Consider the following 18102-nt stretch of genomic DNA (forward strand, 5'->3'; position numbering starts at 1 on the left):
AGTTCCGTTGGGCGTTGGCCGCAATGATAGTGGTCAATTAGATACTATAAGTGAATAATTGCAAAAGTGTGTGTTGATGCGTTTTAATTAGAAATTTCGAACATATCCAAAGAGAGCCTAGATTAGTTAAAGATGAAATGAATTTCTAATAGCATTAGGAACTCTTGATGGATATGTGCAAGTGGGTGAATTAGTTTACTTATCCTAGTAAATTTGGGGATTGAGAGTAGGCTAATAGAGTCATTATGAGGTTAAATGAGGAGTTAATTAAAGGAATTAAATATTAAATCATTCGTATCAGCAACAACCATGCTTGAAAGATTCCTGGTCCATTCAATGCTAGTCTACAACTACTGCAAGGCTTATTATGACCAACACTGACACCACTCACTTTTTATTCAACCATAGATTAGGTGAGAATGAGATTAGATCATTACTTCATATATATTTCTCTTGCACTGCACATGTTGGGAAGAACATTAGTTGTTGTAATGAGAAAAAAGCACATAAGAATACATAAGAGAGAGATTATGGAGAGAAGTGTAAATGGCGTTTGGACGTGAAATCGGGACCACAAGAGATGAATATTTGGCGGCTAATAGACAACCTAACGTGACGATGAGAAAGAAGAAAACGAAGAGTGAGTTATGGCATGAAAAGGATGACTATGTCCGCACGAACCACACGTACTCATTGTCTTCCTCCTTGTACATATTTGAAAAAGCAAAAAAATTAAATTTCTACTTTGTGGTCCAACTTTGGTATAAAATTTAAAACCCATTCTCATTACTCATAATTCACAATCATGTGTGTAGTGTATAGTGTAGATGATGCACCTCACTTAATCTTTTGAACCTATCTCAAATTTTGACATGTAGTATCGTCGTAAGAAAATAAATTAACAGTAATGGCGAAAGATAAAAGATAAATTAACAATATGAACATCTGATATGTGTAATAGGCCCATTACTGTATAGGCCTAAAATATAACGGGCCTTAAGAAACAAAAAAATATCAGTAGAAGATAGAGATCGACTCTCGTGTGGCAATTTTTCACCTTTCCTATACTTTCTCTTTCTCGGATGGAGATGGATACAACATGAGAAATTGAGACATATCAAGGTTTCTTGTTGTTACAGTACGGCATCGATCGAACTTGCGGACATTGGTTTGGTCGCACGACGTCGAATCTGTGTCTTCTTTTTACGTGACAGTTTCTTCTCAAGGCTTTTGATCCGACCGGTTAATTTCGATATGACTTCAAGTTGTTCTCTGCCTGCCTTAACCAACGTCTCCATCGTTTCCTTGAATCGCTTGTTCTCCTCCATCAGCCTTTTGGTTTCTTCTGATAGCTCATGTTCGGCAGCTTCTGTTTCCGGAGACTGTTCTTTAACGACCCCTGTCTCTAGAGGCTGAGGCTGGTCTTTTACAACGACTTCCGTTTCTTGAGACTCTTCTCCCACAACAACTCCTGTCTCTGGAGACTCTTCTCTCACAATGACTTCTGTCTTAGGAGACTGTTGTATTTCATCTTGTGGCTCAGAAGTCTCTTGGCCTATGCCTTTGGAGTTATCCGGCAAGTGGTAACCGTCATTCTCCTCATGGCTCGCTCTTTCAGGTTCCACTGCAGTCACTTGCGTTTCATGTGTATATGATGATGAATCTTGTGAAAGAAGCTGCGTTTCATCGTCAATCACTCCAACAGGTAGCTCTGAGAGTTCGACATCTTTCTCTGGAGGCAATACCGTATCATTATCTTCCTTTCTGTCTTCTTTCTCTGATTCCTTGGCCTCGGCTTCAGAGGCTTCGCTAGCAATATCTGGGTCCTGTGTAGAGCTTGTTCCATGAGTCTCTTCCACCACTTGTGGCAATTCTTTTAGTGGCTCTTCTAAACTCTCCACCACGGGTTTGTTTTCCTCGACATTGGTAAGTGTCATTCGATTTCCATCAGCTAACAATGGATTAACCGGTAGAACTATATCACCCTCTCCCATTTTCTCTGGGATGGGAGTCGAGGAAGCAGCCGCCTCAGTTTCAGTAGTTTGCTTAGGATCCGTTGCCAAGGTTTCAAACAATCCAGATCCCTCTTCTGCTTCATCATTCGGTTGCTCATCTGTTCTATACAAGACGCTCATAGAATGATCAACGGGAGACAGAACATGAACCTTCTCTGTATTCGAGTCAGATACCATTTTGTTCTCCTCTGCGAGCTGGGAGTGCTCCAAGTTCATTGAAGAGTCACATGGCTGAGAGTTAATTAACAATTGTTCGTTTACAACCTCTTTCTTCACAATGTCGCTGCTACTTTTCACAGAGTCAAGCTTCTCTTGAATGCCAGAGAGCTCTCGGGCCAAAGATTTTCTGTAGTCTCTTATACTGGGATGCAAGCCCTGCAGGATAAACATAAGTATCACAAAACGTCAGCAGCAATTTTACACAACAGTACATTCTTGAGAACTATTTCGTCCTGCCAATATAATCCCTAACCCAAAAGAAAATTATTAGTCTTTCATGCATTACCTGGACAGCATCCACTTTTAATAGAAGGTTCATCACCATTTCTCCTAGAACTACAATCTCCTTCTCTTCAATGTGCTGATCAGTAGAAACTTCAAGCGCCTGAATACGATTTTTAACATCACCCATCTGCTCGCGAATAGTGGCTATCTCCTTCAATTTCTTAATTGGCTCCCATCTTCTCACATCATATCCGCGGTACCTAGTTTGGATAATTCTAGCAGCTTCTTCTTGTGTGAAGGTCTTCTTTGGAGGCTGTTCTTTATTCTCCTTAGTTTGACAAGGTTTAACAATCTCACAGTTTGATCTTTCTTGCAAATTAGGATTGCTCTCAACTATTTCTTCTTCTGTTCCTATTGCATGTACGCTTCCCTCAGGCATCTTCAATTCTTTGTTTGCGTCTTCACATTTCACATTACAAGCTTCAGGAACAGTCATTGATTCAGCCTTCTTCGAGCGCAGTGAGGATATGTCCTTAGTCTCCTCTGACGTTATAGATTCTTCCTTCTGTTTAGGAGGACTTAGTGATTTGGAACCACCGTTTCTTTTCTTCGGCAACGGGTCAACGCGCAGACAAACCGGAGGCAACCTGGATGCTTTTGGGGACGACAACGACTGCTTTTTTTCTGTGTTCTTAACTGGCTCATTCTTCGCAATCGTTTTGGTCGGCTCTGTTGGTTTTGGTAGATGGCTTTCTGATAGTTTCACGGGGATATTTCTTGGTTCCTGTAGATAGTTCTGCACTGGGATATTTCTTACAGAACTCTTCTCCTCCGCATCTGAGAGAACATTGCTCTCAAAGTTCCCTTCTCCGCCTTCTTTTTGGTTTGTCTGACCTTCATTTCCATGGTGATCAGAGGGGTTAACCCCTTTATTACCACTGTCCTTACTCTCAGAAGCTTCAACATCTTCCCATTTCCCATAAGATGGTATCCAAAATTTATGATAAGGAAGCTGTCCAGGTTCTTCCTTGTTCTTCTGGGTCTGCCCTTCCTTCACATCTTGACCCTGAAATAAGGAATTCAACTTGCTCATATCAAATGGGCACTTCACAGTTTTCCCATTCTGCATATTTTTCATGTCTTCATTACTACTCTCAGAAGCATCGACATCATCCAGTTTCCCACGAGATGGAATCCAAGAAGTAGGATACTGAAGCTGTCCCGACTCTTCTTTGTTCTTCTGGATCTGCGCTTCCTTTATATCTTGACCCTGCAATAAAGATCTCAACTTGCTGATATCAAATGGGAGTTCAACGGTTTTCCCATTCTGCCGCACCTTTTTCCCGTCTTGATTCGGTACCAAGGACTTCATGGCGCTCTCGTCAAATGGAAAACAACCATTCCAAGACTTAGGGAATTTTTTCTGTATCGTCATATTCTCAGGAGCTTTAACCTCAGCAGGAGGCTGGTTATGATTCCCTGACCCAAGAGAGTTTCCATGCTCTTGATTCCTAGCATACTCATGAGGAATCCATATAATTGGGTAAGGGCAGTTGGTAGAGCGAACTGGAAGTGCGGCTTCTCCTTGGTTTCCTTTATCAATCTCGGGCTCATGCTCTTCGATCACAACGCCACTGCCATTCTTCTGGGGAGAACATTTTCCACAGTGATAACCAACTGGCTTCCCAGGCACATCCTTGTCAGGATCATACCACGCTTGTTGATAACCAACTGGAAATGGTGGATGAAGGTAACAAGGAGGAGCGTAAGCCCCGTGATGAGGATGGAACCCGGAATGGTTCATGCAGCATTGATGATACGGTACTTGTGCGGGATAACAAGGAGGCCAGTAAGCGTTGTTGTATGCAGGAAAGTTGCCGTGAACGCAGCTTCCATAACAAGGTGGTGGAGCATCCATTGACATATGCTGAGAGCTATTCCCAAACCCTTGATAAAAGTATCCTTGTGGTCTCATTTGACATGGGTGTGATGAGTCCATGTACACAGGCATCATTGTCAATCAAGTCCAGCAAACCAATTCCGGTACAACTGCAGCAAATACCCAACCGAGAAATTAGTTAGAAGCATACCATTGGCTAACTAACAGCTCCAGATGGAATCAAATCGTAACATGGACCAAACACCAAATCTCTCAAATCTACCCCAATTCACTAACACTAAATCGAATCTTTCAGGATAATATATAGCACCAGTTCTTAAAATATGAATCAAAAGGGAAAGAGACGAACCTTACAGATTAAAACGGATAAAAGATCCACCAATTAGATTCACAAATTCTGATGATGACTCAGTCTCTGCCTCCCCCAAACCAAAATTGGAGGTTTCTTCTTTGATTTTTTTTTTCCGATTGCAGTACTTTGTTTTTTTCTTCTATGGATAGTGAAAAATCTAAAGACATATCTTGATTTATAGAAAGACGAAGAACATTTGGAGGGAATAGGTATTTCTTCTTCTGCTCTCCAGATCATTCTCGCATCAACCCCACTTTGAAAATTCTGGAAATTTCTCTTCGTTTCTTCAGAACAAACACGTGAGAGAGAGTCATCATATAAGTAAGATATGTTTCTGAACTACATTACTTAGTTTAGTGGACTATTACTTAGTTTAGTGGGTCACAATAATGGGCCATTTAAATTAGGCCCATTTTGATCGGGCTTATATTTGGGTCGAATGTTGAGGGTTAAATATGTAAAATTGTGTTTATCTTCAGTGCCGGCCTCCGTTCTCTGAGACCTTCTTTCTGAAACAATTCGTAACCCGCTCCGCCTCCGCCGACTCGACCTCGCATCACCCTATTCAGCTTCCTGTTCTCTCTGCTTCGTTCTAGGGTTTTTTTGTTACTCTTTTGATTCAAATATGGGAAGGGCAAAGAAAGCTCAAAAGTTTGCTGTCATGAAGAAGCTGATTACACACAAAGCTTTGAAGCAGTGAGTAACAACGATTTCTTCTTCCTTCAATTTTTATCCCTTTTTTTTGTAATAAGAATTTATTAATGATGTTTTGTTTTTCTTTCTTCAGTTACAAGGAAGAGGTTCTGAATCCAAACAAGAAAGACCTCACGGAGCTTCCGAGAAACGTGTAAGCTTACTTACTTACCCCTTTTCGTTGCCAAGTTGTAATTTATTGGGGTTCCTTCAAGTTTTGATTTTGGCTTTGATTTTGGATCAGTCCGAGTGTTCCTGCTGGGCTATTCTTTTCTTACAACGCTACTTTGGTTCCTCCTTACCGGGTTTTGGTTGATACTAACTTCATCAACTTCTCTATCCAGAATAAGGTCGGTATTGTATTTCTCTACCACAGAGCTATGAACAGATTCTTTATTATATAAAAAAAGAACGATCTTTACAGAGTTATTGTCTTTGTGGACCTGATTGGATTCTCATTGTGGTTCTTTTGGTATCTATAGATCGATCTTGAGAAGGGAATGAGAGACTGTCTGTACGCAAACTGTGAGTTACTTATACTTTGATTGGTTTTATAGGTATGCAGTTTTGTCTCTCTCGTTAACCTTTTATTGTTTCTGGTTTTAAGGCACTCCTTGTATCACGGACTGCGTCATGGCTGAGTTAGAGAAGTTAGGTCAGAAGTATCGTGTAGCTCTAAGGTAAACACTTCTTAAAGAAGGGCCTAGTTTCAGTAGTATTTTCACCATAGGTTACTTATTGGTTACTGTAATATTTGGTAGGATTGCGAAAGATCCTCGCTTTGAAAGATTACCTTGTGTACACAAAGGGACATATGCTGATGACTGTCTTGTTGACAGAGTTACTCAGGTAAATGCTTCGTTCCTGGCGTGTTGAACTTTGTATATAAGACTCTGTAAGGATGTGCGATGTTCTAGTCTCATTGTTCTTTCTATTTTTTTGTATGTTTGTGTGATATTCTTTTCTTACAACGTACAGCATAAGTGCTTCATAGTGGCTACATGTGATAGAGATTTAAAGCGAAGGATTCGAAAGGTAAAGATAGTCTATTGTATCAGTGCTTTTGTTTATGTCCATGGCTGAACTCTTTCGGATATATTATTAACTTCAATTTTTGTTCGTTTGCAGATTCCTGGTGTGCCGATCATGTATGTGACACAACGCAAGTACTCAATCGAGAAGTTACCTGAAGCTACACTTGGTGGAGGTATGTTTATTCCGCCTGGGACATCTGAATCTCCTGTACTTTGGTATTAGCCTATGTGAATTATAGCATTTGTAACCTTTGGCTGTTTTTTTTGGTGCAGCTCCAAGACAGTGATGATTGAATAGAGACGTTTATGGATTCCAGGAAGCTCTGAAGCGTGAGTTAGTAGTATTGATTTAAGCTATGTGTCCAAAGATTTGGAAACGCTGTGTTGTGTTAAGAGATCTTAAGCCATTTTTGTTCTCAGTGTTGGCTTATCTGTTGTTAATTTGATACAAGCTTGATTAACTTTATAGAAATCTTTATTATGCTTAAATCGATTACACAGTTTTGTTAACGACAGACCAATTGCTGGACTTGTTACGTTGATGTAGTGAACTGGTGATTAAGATAATTACATGAAAATCAACATGTTATCAAGATAAAAAAAAAAAGAAACGTGATATAATAAGATTGAAGTTTCCGTGATCAGTACAAAGAGTTGGTGTTTTCACGAGACATAGCCAGCTTTGAGCTTTGGTGTTTTCTGTTTGACGAAGAACGCGGAAAGAACACTCTTTGTCCGGACAGGAGCTTGAATGATCTCACGTCGTTGGTTGTTTTCAAGTGACTTGTGTGCTGCCAATAGTTTGGGAACCTCCAAATCCTGAGGAAACCACAAACTTGTCTTATCAAAATCATAGACGTATCTCATTTAATACAGCTCTTTTAATTTAATCTGTTGCCGAATTAAGCCAATTAACTACTTGATACATGCAACATTTGTTCTATGTATAATTGCAAACCCTTAAGATTTACCTTATGGGCAACACCGTATGCCTGCTTTGTGACGGTGGATACTGCAGGAACACCTGAGACCTGAGAACCAGCCAAAGGCTTCTTGTTTATAATGTTTTCTTCATCACCTGCATGAGTTTCAATGTATATCATCAATCTCACTGGATCATGAGTTATATTAGAAGAAATGCTATGTTTGATTCTTCTTCAAGTCCCTGTTTCTCGTACCTATTAGATGGAAAACTCCAGATGTTTTTGTGAAAGCTTTTGAATCTTTGGAGCTGCACAATAAATAAGTATTAGTTGTGTCTAGTTATCAAGAACGCGAGAAACAGTAGTAAGGCCTTTGTGGGCTCACCTTGGTGCAACTGTGGATGTTCCTTTTAGGGTAGACTTGGTCTCTGAGCCTAAATGCCAGGAGAGTGATTTCGATGCAGGGGCATCTAAGTGAGTGAAACCAAGCATTACTAAAACTGTTTGATATTTGACTACTTATTTAAAACTAATAAGCTCAAAGAGGAGGAGGACATGTCACCTGAAGGTTGGAGACGGGATATAGCTTGGTAATGATTCTGTCTTGTGTCAGTTCGTCTGAGAGGACTAAAGTGTACCCGCTTGTTAACAGAATCTATAACAAAATCCAGAGAAAACAGAGGATTCAGATTTCAATAACAATTAGCAGAATCTTGACAACAGGCAAGAAAAACACTTACTGGGTAGAATGTAATGCTTGTGATGCAATGGGATAACTGCTAATAGCTGTTGCTGTCTAAGACCTTCTTTGTCGATATATGTCCGGCATGTAAGCAGTTGCTGATGATACAAAAAACCTTAAGGGAGAGAATGTTTACAAAAGATAAATAAGATCAATAAAGAAGTGTGTTGCTAGCATACCTGGCTAACACAAGAAGCTCTCAACACCATAGTTGAAATGTCTGAATTTTGCTGATCAAATAGATCAGTAAGCTTGGAAGCAACAGTTCCAAGGTGATCAACAGCATTAACAAGAGCCTTGACAGTGTAGTCCTTCAAATTGTCCAATACCCTAACAAAAAAAAAGGTAATGAGATGAGAAAATATGAAGAACAAAATCAGACAAATCTATATAAGTAGTAGAATTCAAAGATGGTTACATTTGCTTCTGTTCGCTATGTAGGTAAGATTTTTCACAGTAATCAGCAGCTGAGTAAAGCTGAGGCCTCAAGTTCTTGAGCTCCTGTTACATAAAAGGTAAAAAGAGTAAATTAAATAACAGTGTAAGCCAAAACAAATCAGAAGTTTCTTTGTATAGTCGTCGTCTCCAGGTAAAAAACTCTGGATCACAAAAGCTATTAAAAAAAAACAAATCATAAGTCAAGGTATTGTCTTAATAAACCCAAGAACTAATACTGACCCCAGATGCAAATCTTGAAGAAACAGTGATACACTAACCGACAATTATTAACTTGGTCCCATTATTAATCTAAACAAATTTACAGCCAACAACAAAGACTTTAGTTTATTTTTTTATACCAAGGACTACAAATACGTGTATAGTCTAGAACGAGATCATGGATCTGGGTTCAACCAAACCAAGTTATTGTGATCGTAGCTGTTTAATTTATCGTAGAATCTAATTACTCAAAAGCATATAGAGAAGGAGGAATAAGGAACCTGCAATGCCTTAACGAAGCTCTTGCTGCGTTCCATGGAGACATCGTCGAAGGTCATTGTCGAATTATCCGTTCCCGATATCTCCGTTTCCATTTAGCTTTTTTTTGTTCTTCGTCCCTTTTCTTAAAAACTTTGTGGGATCAAAGGGAATGAATAATTTGTGTGTATTGGGATTACTGTAACAATGTTTGTTGGGGATTGAGTAGTGATGTAAGGTTTAGCTTTCTGGTGAGACGGCTAAGCTAACTTGACAGAGAAAGAAAGAGAGAGAGAGAGAGAGAGAAGAGAATAAGAAGACGGTGAGTGAAGTAGAAGCGATTCCAAATTTCCAAGGACTCAAATTTGTTTTTGCTTTGAGAGTTAATTAAAAAAAAGATAGAATAAAATTATTACTGTAGAAAACGACTTCGGGAAAGACGCACTATGTTTTTTAAATAAAATTAAAATCTAGTTTGTAATTTCCGTTTCATTTTCAAAGCTATTTAATTTAAAACAAAAAAACTGGATTGGTTGTTAATTAATAACAACAATTAATAACAGCATAATTAATTGGATAAAAATAAATATATTTGTCGAGTGTACATTAAAAATACTCTACTCGACAGACAGGTAAGAAATTCACATGTCTTGTATTTGCTGCTTTAATTGCGGTTGTTATGCACGCAGAGGCATTTAATAAGTAACTCAACGGTGGGATCTAGGGGGAGAAGGTAAATGACGGAAATAGCCTTACAAAAGACCGGTCAACGGCAATGGATTTTTGAAAAACAAAACATACGCTCAGCATCAAAGCCAGCTTCGCATCCTTAAGATCCACACGTGTGTGGATTAGCTGTCGTAAACGGACCTGCACGTGCTTGGCCCATGGGTCATCATCATTGTTTTTACTGGGCAAATATCATTGGCCCCAAATTTTATATATACCTCTCAGCTCAGAAATCATTTTTTTTTTCTTTTTCTATCTGATCTGCTGCTTTCAAGTTTCAATGATTCAGGTGAATTAATACATGCGACAATGACCACTGACCAGAACTTCTAGTTTGTGGATTTGTGCCAATTTTTCTGTTATGTAAACTATTCGAATAAAAATATGAGGTGATGTAGTAGTACTAATCTATAACTTGATCATTGGTTGCTTTGCTGGGACTTTGTTTGAGATGGATAATAAAGCTGATCCATGTTTTAGTTATAGCTAGTATCTTGATGGCTTGTATCAGGTTGCCTCAAGACTCTTTGACAGATTATGTGATGGATATTCTCTGTGATACCACCAAATGGGAAACTGGCTATGAATCTGAGACTGTGGAGACTATAGATCATGTGTTTTACAAGTAGACATTGCAAAGGATGGAGATTGAACTAGTGTTATGGAGTTAGGCGGAAGCAACTTATCGTATGTATTACTAAACTCTTAACAATAGCTAACCCTTTAGTACATCACAGCTACTCTAGACAAGAGAGACACAGTGATGAACAAAGGGATACAGCTGGTTTGTAAATGGTTATTAATTTATGTGCTTCTTAATTTATGTATCATGCTATGTTGTTATGTTTATTTTCCAACATGTATATAAGCTTTTCTTGATTATAGACATAAAAAGGTTTAATAAACGTATTCATGTTATTGGGTTTATATCGTTGCTTCTTCATCTATATTACACACACCGTACCCACTCTACCTATACACAACACTAGTATGTTTCAGATGATGATGGTAAATCAGTCTCCGAACTCAAAGTAGGTCGGCTTGGGAGTCGAAGGGCAGCTAATGGCTTCAACAAGCTCTTGAACGGTGAGCATTTGAAACTTGGGAGGCGAGTTAATGGCGATGTTATCGACTTTATGCTCATAAATTTTGCCACTCTTATCGAACTTATACTCTGAAGTCCCATCGAATCGACCACGAGTCTCCCACGGACCACGAGGAATTCCGTGAACAGTCCATCGTATCATCAGAATGTTCTCTGTGGGTTGCCAAACACTAACAATATCGACACAGAGTGCTTTGAAGAAGATCCTTCCATAAAAACGTAACGCAGAGAATATAGATTTGTAGTTATCAATTCCCATGAATGTGTTCATAGGGTCTCTGAACACAATATCATCCCTGTGGCAAGATTAAACAAGAGACTAAGCTAATCAAACAGAGCCTTCACTAAGAAATCTAACCAAGAAAAGCTAAATCAAGAACACATCAAATTAATGATACAAGCATGACTCTAATCAAGAATCATCATCAAACCTGTAAATGTCAAAATTGGGCTCTTTGTAGAACAACAAAGGGAACTCTTCTCTGATACTACGAACGGCGTGACCCATGTTGACATAGTAACTCTGTTTATCTTCTTGTTTGGTAATTTCGCAATCTTCTTTCACAGGAGCTGAGAATTTGCCGAACAAACTCGATTTCTGATTCTTAACACGAGACAAGTCTCTAGTGTCAATCGCGGAAACCTTAACCTTGACCTTACTACTCCTCGTAATCGAAGGACTTAAGCTCGAATTGATTCTCGCCGAGACGGTAGGAATCTCCGGCGAACGAACAAGGAATGCCATCGGAGGAGACTGGAGAAATTTAAACTAGGGCAATCGTTGTTTTACGATACTCTACTCCAACAATAAAAGGGATTGAGAAAGGTATTTTGCAGAGGAATATGCTGCTGGGCTTCCTTTGGGATTCAGAGAGAAGACGAGACGAGACGCGAGGATAGGTCAGCAAAATTCTCTTGAGGATAATTTTTAGTTCCGCATGGATAACGATTCCAGGACTTGTCATCGTCAACGATCATGACCGTTGAAACTTTGTTATATGTCTTGTTTCCACATTCTTGAAATTATATGACGATCCATTTATGGTTAGGGGCCTTCAGCTTCAGGTGCCTAACTAAAGCCCATTATTGGAAATTGTACTAATTATTATAAACTGTTGATTACAAAACAAATAGTTAAATTTTTTAAAAGACCACTTAGCTGTAGAGAATCATAAACTCGAACATATGATTAGTGCGAAGTTTTTGTGACACGGATTGAAATGTTTAGTTTGAGTACACGACGAAATTACGAACCTTTACATAGTTTACATTGACGTGAACTCAAACAATTTGGTTGGAAAGCTCCATTTTTTTCCGGTGGGTTTACTTTGTCATGTCACATCTGTTTTAGACCCGCACAATCCGTCTTGTACGTACTACACTACTACGTAGAACAAGTACGCATTTGTGGGCATAACCAATGTTCATGTACCATGCTTTGCTTTGCTTAGAACTTCCCAAAAATATAGCACATGTCATCAAGGAGCCATAGAAGTGATAATGTGAGTACAAAATAAAAATAATACATTTATGTATTTTCTCTTAATCATGGTAGAGTTTACACCTAAACAGTTCAAACTAATAAAAAAGAACTCCACAAACGAGATTAAATAATAAATACCAACAAAAAACCGAATCAAACCGATCTGTTAAAATCAGAAATTTTGTTTTTAGCCATGAGTATTCACAGCTTCCCAAAGCAAGTTCTTCAACACAGGATTAGTCACATCCCTAGCTTGAATCGCTGCATTCTTAAGAGTCCTAATCGTCCACACATTAGCCTCCCACCACGAAAGACTCCTATACGGAAGATCATGCTTCTTACATAGCTCCTTAACCACAGGCGATACCGTCCGGAGATGGCAACGAGGAAGCCGAGGGAACAAATGATGCTCCAGCTGAAACTGCAACCCACCAAAGAACCAATCCATATACGACCTACACGAAATGTCAAGCGTACCAGCGGTTTGTTTCTCGAACCAATCGTTTCCGTTTGGTGGACCGGTATAAACATCAGCTGCGAAATGGTTTAAACAGAACTGAACGTGTTGAATCGCCGTGACAGCGAAACTCACGAATACGAAGACGAACCTCTCTTGCCAGTTCGGTAGGAACGAGACCAAGAGAGGAAACCAAGTCCAGAAAACCATAATCCCTGCGATGTTCATGGCTCGATCTGGGACGTGGCGTTTCGAGAATAGTAACAGGAACGTTTGGATGAAGAGGTTGATCCTTCCGACGCACATGACTGGGTAAAACGTCCAGTGCTGGTAGCTTATCAAGAAACGAGCTAGAGGATCGAAGGTTAGTTCCCTGCCGTAGAAACGTGACGTCATCGAGTTAAAGAATTTGGAAGAGACGGCGAAGATCGGGATGTGTTGTAGATCCGGATCGTGGTCAAGGCTGTTACAAGCCATGTGGTGAGCGTTGTGCGTCCATTTCCACCACGCGATTGAGATCCCGGTGAGGCAGTTTCCGGAGAGGAGCTGGACCAGTTTGTTGCATGGTTTGGTTGACGTCACGTTGTAGTGACCTGAATCGTGGCCGACGTAAGCGCTCTGGATCCAGAGGAGACCGAGCAAGACGGCGGAGACGAGGTGAGCCCAGACGCTGGTACACACCACAACGCCGTAGAGAACCGCCGCGAGCATTACCCCGACGCACGTGAGGGTGTAGAGAGTCACGTGACCTTTTTTGTCGAAGAGGCCGCGTTTGGAGAAGTCTGCGGCTAAACGGCGGTAGTCACGTGAGACGTCGGACACGTGGAAGTCTTTCACGTGGTAACCGTTGTGAAGCTTCTCGAGGTGGTGCCATGCGGTTCCTGGATGGTAAGCGATGAACGCGTCGGTTACGTCTTGGCCGGCGAGATTGAGAATCGCTGCTTCGCCTCCGGGGTGAGTTTTGACCCATTTGGAAACGTCGTAGACTTTGCCTTGGATCGAAATCCATAGATCTCCAGGTTGGTTGTGTTTCTTCAGATCCTCGGTTGTAACGTATCTCTTCTTCGTTTGATCCGCCATTGTCTAAATTAAAATCCTTCAAAATCCAAAAAAAAAGAGAACCCAATTAGAGAAAGGTTGCAAATGCAAAACCTTTCTCTATCTATCTGGATTCGTTATTTCACGGCTTTTGAATCGGTTCGATCTCTTCTTCTTCTTTTTTTTCTTCTTCCTTTTATTCTGATTTTTTGTTGGTTTGTTTACTGTTTTGGGAATCGGTGTTGGAGTCTTTTCTTGTGTTTTTATTTTTAGAACCGATTTTAAATCTTTAACCCGTTACGTTAAACTCTATTAATGGAATTGTTTTATTGCAGAAAAACTCTGTTGACAGAGATGCAATAAAGTTGTCATACATGTGTTTTTGTCAGTCTGTTCTGTTCTGTTCATTAGTTGGTGTCTCTACCAAATTTCTTATACTGATTGACTCGAAAGAAACTTATCCACCGGCAAAAAAAAAGAAAAAGAATCTTAAGTATCCTCAAAACTCAAAGTCGTCTTAACGACAGAGAATCAAATCCCAAAATCAGAAAAAATGGTAACGTAAGTTTTTTATTACTAGAAGAAATCTAAACAACTTTAATTTTGTCTGGTTATCACTTCTCAACTGTAACAACAACAGATGTTTGTGATTCAACGAACTTTTTGACGGATTCAAAATCAAAACCTTAATGGGCTTATATATTTTCAAAATGGGCCTAACTGTATCAATTTTTAAGGCCCAAGTATCTCAACCTCGCACGCTCTGCTTTTGCTTTTGCCGGCGTCGGATCTCGCCGAAGTCTCCTCCTCCGTATTTTCCCTGTACTGTAAGTCTCACGATAATAGCTGAATTTGGGGGGTTTCTGGTAGAGAGTCTCCGAGATGAATCCGGCGAATTTCCACCCCACAAATCCTCCGTTCCAATGGGCTCCGATGTTACCTCCGGACCCGCCTCGTTGTGGTGTGTTTTGGAATACAAAGAACATAACCGATCAGCTTAAACAACTCCAAGATACGCTTAACCTGGCTAAATCAATGTAAGTAACAATGGTCACTCAAAATTGTATTATTCTGTGATAGTGAATCGATTTGAGTGTTGGAGTTTTCATCTACTTAGGATTTTTGGAAGTTTCATCTACTTCACTGTTGGTATATGTATAGGGAGAAGGAACTAGAAGCGTTGAGGGTGATCAAAGATACGAAAGGTTCAATGGAAGTTGTAGAACAAGGTTCAGGAGTAGAGTGTTTGAGATATCTAGAGGCTATGAAGATGAATTTGGGACAGCAAGAGATACTTTCAGTGGAAGCTGCTAACTCTTTGATGTCTACTTTAAGAGCACAGCTTGAGCCTTTTAGATTTGTTGTTGATGAGAATACTCCATGGGAAGAGAAATCTGCAGCAGTAAGACTGACTTGCAAATTGAAGAAATCGAATAGGAACAAACTGTGGAAGAAACGAAAGAGACGGTGTGTTGCAGAAATGCGTGCTAAGGTGGGTTTCTCTATGCTCTCTATTTAGCCAGTGTTGCAGTATTTGAGATATTATCTTCATCATCTTAATTATACTGTTTGTTTCAGGAGCCTGAAAGATTTAAACAAGCTGATAGAGAGGCGGATGAATGGAGAGAAAAGGAAATGGCCAAGGACATGGCAAATAGAAAGGTAATATCACTGTCTCGAATTATAAGTGGGATTAGCATTAATAAATGTTCCTCATTTGGTATCTCTGACAAGGTCTATCTGTTTTCAGGTCGACGAGATGAAGGCAATTGAGAAGGTCAAGGCAAGACGAGAGCGAAGGAGACTAGAACCCGAGGTCAGACTTCTTAAAGCCATTTCAGATAACATTATATGGGGACTGGAGATAGGTTTTCATATAAATTCTTGTTCATCTTTGAGTGTTTTTTTCCAGTGATTTTATATATCAAACAAACTCATGGTTATGATGTTTCAGCTTGAACTAGCTCTAATTGTTGAGGAAATGCAAGAGTTACGTTCCCTAAGAATTGAAAAACTAAAGAAGCAAGGTATGTCAATAATCTGAAGAAGTAGTACAATGTGTGTTCTGAGACCAGCGTCTGACTTAAAGTAATCGGGTTATATATGAACACTATGCAGGGCATTTCCTTCCCGAAGAAGATGACAAGTTTTTCGAGAGTGTTCGTGCTGCAGTAGAGCAAGAGGAAAACCAAGTTCAGTCCCTAACCAACACAGAGACCGAAGAGAATGTCATTGCCTCTGAGGAGGACACTACTCTCACTACCAGTAACAAAATCAGCAAAGACACAACAGATAAAGAAAGCAATACAGTGGCAGCTACTTGTGAAAAGACAATGGAAGCTCTTGGAAATGGTTGCGAGAATATTTCGAATTTACCAGTCGAGTTCTATCACTACTACTACGGAAGCAATTTTGACATGGGTAGACTTATTGAGGTGGGTTTTATTTGAATTCCCCATCTCTTTTAGCTGATGGTTTAAAGAAGTGATTCAGCTGATGGTTTAAAAATACAGATCAGAAGAGAATGGGATGCATATCTGAGTCACGGAGGAAGGTAACTTACCAAAACAATATATCATAATTTACCCAAGATTTTGAATTTTTGATGTTTGGCTCTTAAGAAAAGGTTTTGATGTCTATATACAGCCGGATTCCTGGCCACTGGGTTCAGCCATCGCCACCAGCTAATGAGATTTGGGCTTCATGTCTTGTTAATACTCCCAAGAGTGATCTTAGTTAGTTGCTGTTCGGATTCTAGGAGAAACAGATCTTAGAGCAATATTTTGGTCTTCAGTTCCATTGTATTGTTTCTGTTTATAGTTAGCTTACTCTTGATTTCTCAAGATTTCATAACGTGGCAATAAATATTACTCAGGTTCACATATAACAAAAATACGTCACATGTCACTAGAATTTCGTACAATATTATTATTGAGTTCTCCGAACAATATCTGTATATCCCATTGCCAAACATCAAAACGGTTCTCAAAGAGTCAAAGAAGATTTAACAAAAAAATGGTCACATCAAAAAGGTCCTCAGAGAACATTAGGTCAAGGCCATTTATTTTGATAAAAGTTGCTAATCCAATTACACTGATGTTTAGATTATTATGGTGCAAGTAGAAGGGACTGAACCAATAGACGATGTGGGGAAGATGTGATTGTTGAGCTATCCAATAGACGATGAATCACAACTGCCCATCTGCCCCAAATTGATGTTGCAAAGAAATCTTTCGTGAAAAGTGCATTCGAACACACTAAACCGATACACACATATCTTTGCTTTTCGAATTAGCTTATATAACATGTTTTTGTTAACAAAATTACATTTATTCAAATTCTATTAACAATACACTAAACTCTCAATTTGAGATGATACTACCAAGTCCCTTCGTCCGTTCATAGCTCACAACTGGTCAACTGATTGTACTGGTCAATTAACATAGGCCTCGATTGATAGAATTGATTGAAGTTAAATGTGGGGAAGATGATTGTTGAGCTATTCAATTGACAATGAATCACAACTGCCCATCTGCCCCAAATGGATCTTGCAGAGAAATCTTTCGTACAAAGCGCATTAGATCGCACTAAGCCGATACACACAATCTCTGCTTCTTACTTCCACACACACACACACACACGAAAAAACTGAAATTTCAGACCAAACTATACACCAAGAACACAAGACAATCCAACAAAAGACAGATCATCAAAGAGTTCAAGGAAAACTCAATCTACGAAGGTTAAATAAATTGTTAGAGAAGCCTCATTTCATGAGTATACTCGCTTCCCTGCTGGGTCCTTCGCTTTTACACAACAATTCACAATATATAAACCAAAAAATCAGAATTAATTTAATCGAAAACTAAATCCATAAAGGGATGAAACACCGAAGTCCGGAATTGAAACTCACAGATCTCGGAATAAATCCACCAATCCTCGATACATATTTCCGAAGGTAAACTTGGCTTGAATACGCATTGATTTAAAAAGCGTTTCACCCATAGGTCCTTCGTTTACACCTATAAAACTACTCCTATAATAATAACATTGCGATAACGATGCTCAGCGAATACGAACCATAATGTAATCGGACATCATCTCGTGAGACGAGTTACGCCCACACGATCTGTTTCAAATTTCCGATATTAACTCATCATAGCATCCATAGACACATAAAATCAAATCAAAATCTAAATTTAGAGAAAAAAACGAATCAGACAGATAAGCTAAATCGTAGAAGATGACTGCTGCTAAACTATAGAAGAACCC

At 39.4% G+C, this 18102-nt stretch overlaps 4 protein-coding genes, 4 non-coding genes and 1 pseudogene across 11 annotated transcripts; 2 read left to right on the forward strand and 7 right to left on the reverse strand.

Moving 5' to 3' along the window:
- Positions 1 to 908: 908 nt before the first annotated feature.
- Positions 909 to 4858, reverse strand: LOC104793595 (BAG family molecular chaperone regulator 6-like). Its single transcript, XM_087451748.1, has 3 exons — positions 4709 to 4858; positions 2521 to 4508; positions 909 to 2390 (listed from the first exon to the last, which is right to left on the reverse strand). The coding sequence occupies exons 2-3, from the start codon at positions 4471 to 4473 to the stop codon at positions 1134 to 1136; spliced, it is 3210 nt and encodes a 1069-aa protein (XP_087307874.1). The 5' UTR covers positions 4474 to 4508; positions 4709 to 4858; the 3' UTR covers positions 909 to 1133.
- Positions 4859 to 4892: 34 nt separating this feature from the next.
- On the forward strand, positions 4893 to 6927 carry LOC104784694 (uncharacterized). Of its 2 annotated transcripts, XM_010509751.3 has the most exons (10): positions 4893 to 5032; positions 5191 to 5407; positions 5499 to 5558; positions 5649 to 5754; positions 5887 to 5929; positions 6012 to 6084; positions 6166 to 6253; positions 6383 to 6439; positions 6533 to 6611; positions 6712 to 6927. In XM_010509751.3, exons 2-10 carry the CDS (start codon positions 5337 to 5339, stop codon positions 6723 to 6725), a joined length of 591 nt encoding a protein of 196 aa, XP_010508053.1. In that variant the 5' UTR covers positions 4893 to 5032; positions 5191 to 5336; the 3' UTR covers positions 6726 to 6927. The 2 variants fall into 2 exon arrangements, with proteins under 2 accessions (XP_010508053.1, XP_087307875.1); XM_087451749.1 differs by lacking the exons at positions 4893 to 5032; positions 6533 to 6611; positions 6712 to 6927 and having other exon boundaries at positions 6383 to 6487.
- LOC104784693 (protein ABIL1) lies at positions 6896 to 9444 on the reverse strand. Of its 2 annotated transcripts, none has more exons than XM_010509749.3 (9): positions 9042 to 9444; positions 8522 to 8604; positions 8283 to 8433; positions 8102 to 8201; positions 7924 to 8016; positions 7747 to 7831; positions 7617 to 7669; positions 7410 to 7516; positions 6896 to 7257 (listed from the first exon to the last, which is right to left on the reverse strand). In XM_010509749.3, exons 1-9 carry the CDS (start codon positions 9132 to 9134, stop codon positions 7102 to 7104), a joined length of 921 nt encoding a protein of 306 aa, XP_010508051.1. In that variant the 5' UTR covers positions 9135 to 9444; the 3' UTR covers positions 6896 to 7101. The 2 variants fall into 2 exon arrangements, with proteins under 2 accessions (XP_010508051.1, XP_010508052.1); XM_010509750.3 differs by having other exon boundaries at positions 7747 to 7795; positions 9042 to 9437.
- A 1197-nt stretch (positions 9445 to 10641) lies between these two features.
- On the reverse strand, positions 10642 to 11597 carry LOC104784695 (uncharacterized). Its single transcript, XR_015558118.1, has 2 exons — positions 11284 to 11597; positions 10642 to 11148 (listed from the first exon to the last, which is right to left on the reverse strand). It is a non-coding gene; the product is annotated as an uncharacterized LOC104784695 (transcript).
- A 758-nt stretch (positions 11598 to 12355) lies between these two features.
- Positions 12356 to 13872, reverse strand: LOC104784696 (delta(8)-fatty-acid desaturase 2 pseudogene; annotated as a pseudogene). The gene has a single exon (XR_015558117.1). The product of XR_015558117.1 is annotated as a delta(8)-fatty-acid desaturase 2 pseudogene (transcript).
- Positions 13873 to 14165: 293 nt separating this feature from the next.
- LOC104784698 (U11/U12 small nuclear ribonucleoprotein 59 kDa protein) lies at positions 14166 to 16723 on the forward strand. The gene is made up of 9 exons (XM_010509754.2): positions 14166 to 14391; positions 14568 to 14867; positions 14992 to 15322; positions 15409 to 15492; positions 15581 to 15646; positions 15785 to 15857; positions 15949 to 16265; positions 16344 to 16384; positions 16477 to 16723. Exons 2-9 carry the CDS (start codon positions 14713 to 14715, stop codon positions 16568 to 16570), a joined length of 1161 nt encoding a protein of 386 aa, XP_010508056.1. The 5' UTR covers positions 14166 to 14391; positions 14568 to 14712; the 3' UTR covers positions 16571 to 16723.
- A 249-nt stretch (positions 16724 to 16972) lies between these two features.
- On the reverse strand, positions 16973 to 17116 carry LOC147943127 (small nucleolar RNA snoR135). The gene has a single exon (XR_015558814.1). It is a non-coding gene; the product is annotated as a small nucleolar RNA snoR135 (small nucleolar RNA).
- A 188-nt stretch (positions 17117 to 17304) lies between these two features.
- LOC147943128 (small nucleolar RNA snoR135) lies at positions 17305 to 17445 on the reverse strand. The gene has a single exon (XR_015558813.1). It is a non-coding gene; the product is annotated as a small nucleolar RNA snoR135 (small nucleolar RNA).
- Positions 17446 to 17494: 49 nt separating this feature from the next.
- On the reverse strand, positions 17495 to 17639 carry LOC147943129 (small nucleolar RNA snoR145). Its single transcript, XR_015558833.1, has one exon. It is a non-coding gene; the product is annotated as a small nucleolar RNA snoR145 (small nucleolar RNA).
- Positions 17640 to 18102: the final 463 nt, after the last annotated feature.

This window comes from Camelina sativa, chromosome 5, assembly GCF_030686135.1.
Source record: "Camelina sativa cultivar CO46 ecotype springtype chromosome 5, ASM3068613v1".
Taxonomy (NCBI): Eukaryota; Viridiplantae; Streptophyta; class Magnoliopsida; order Brassicales; family Brassicaceae; genus Camelina; species Camelina sativa.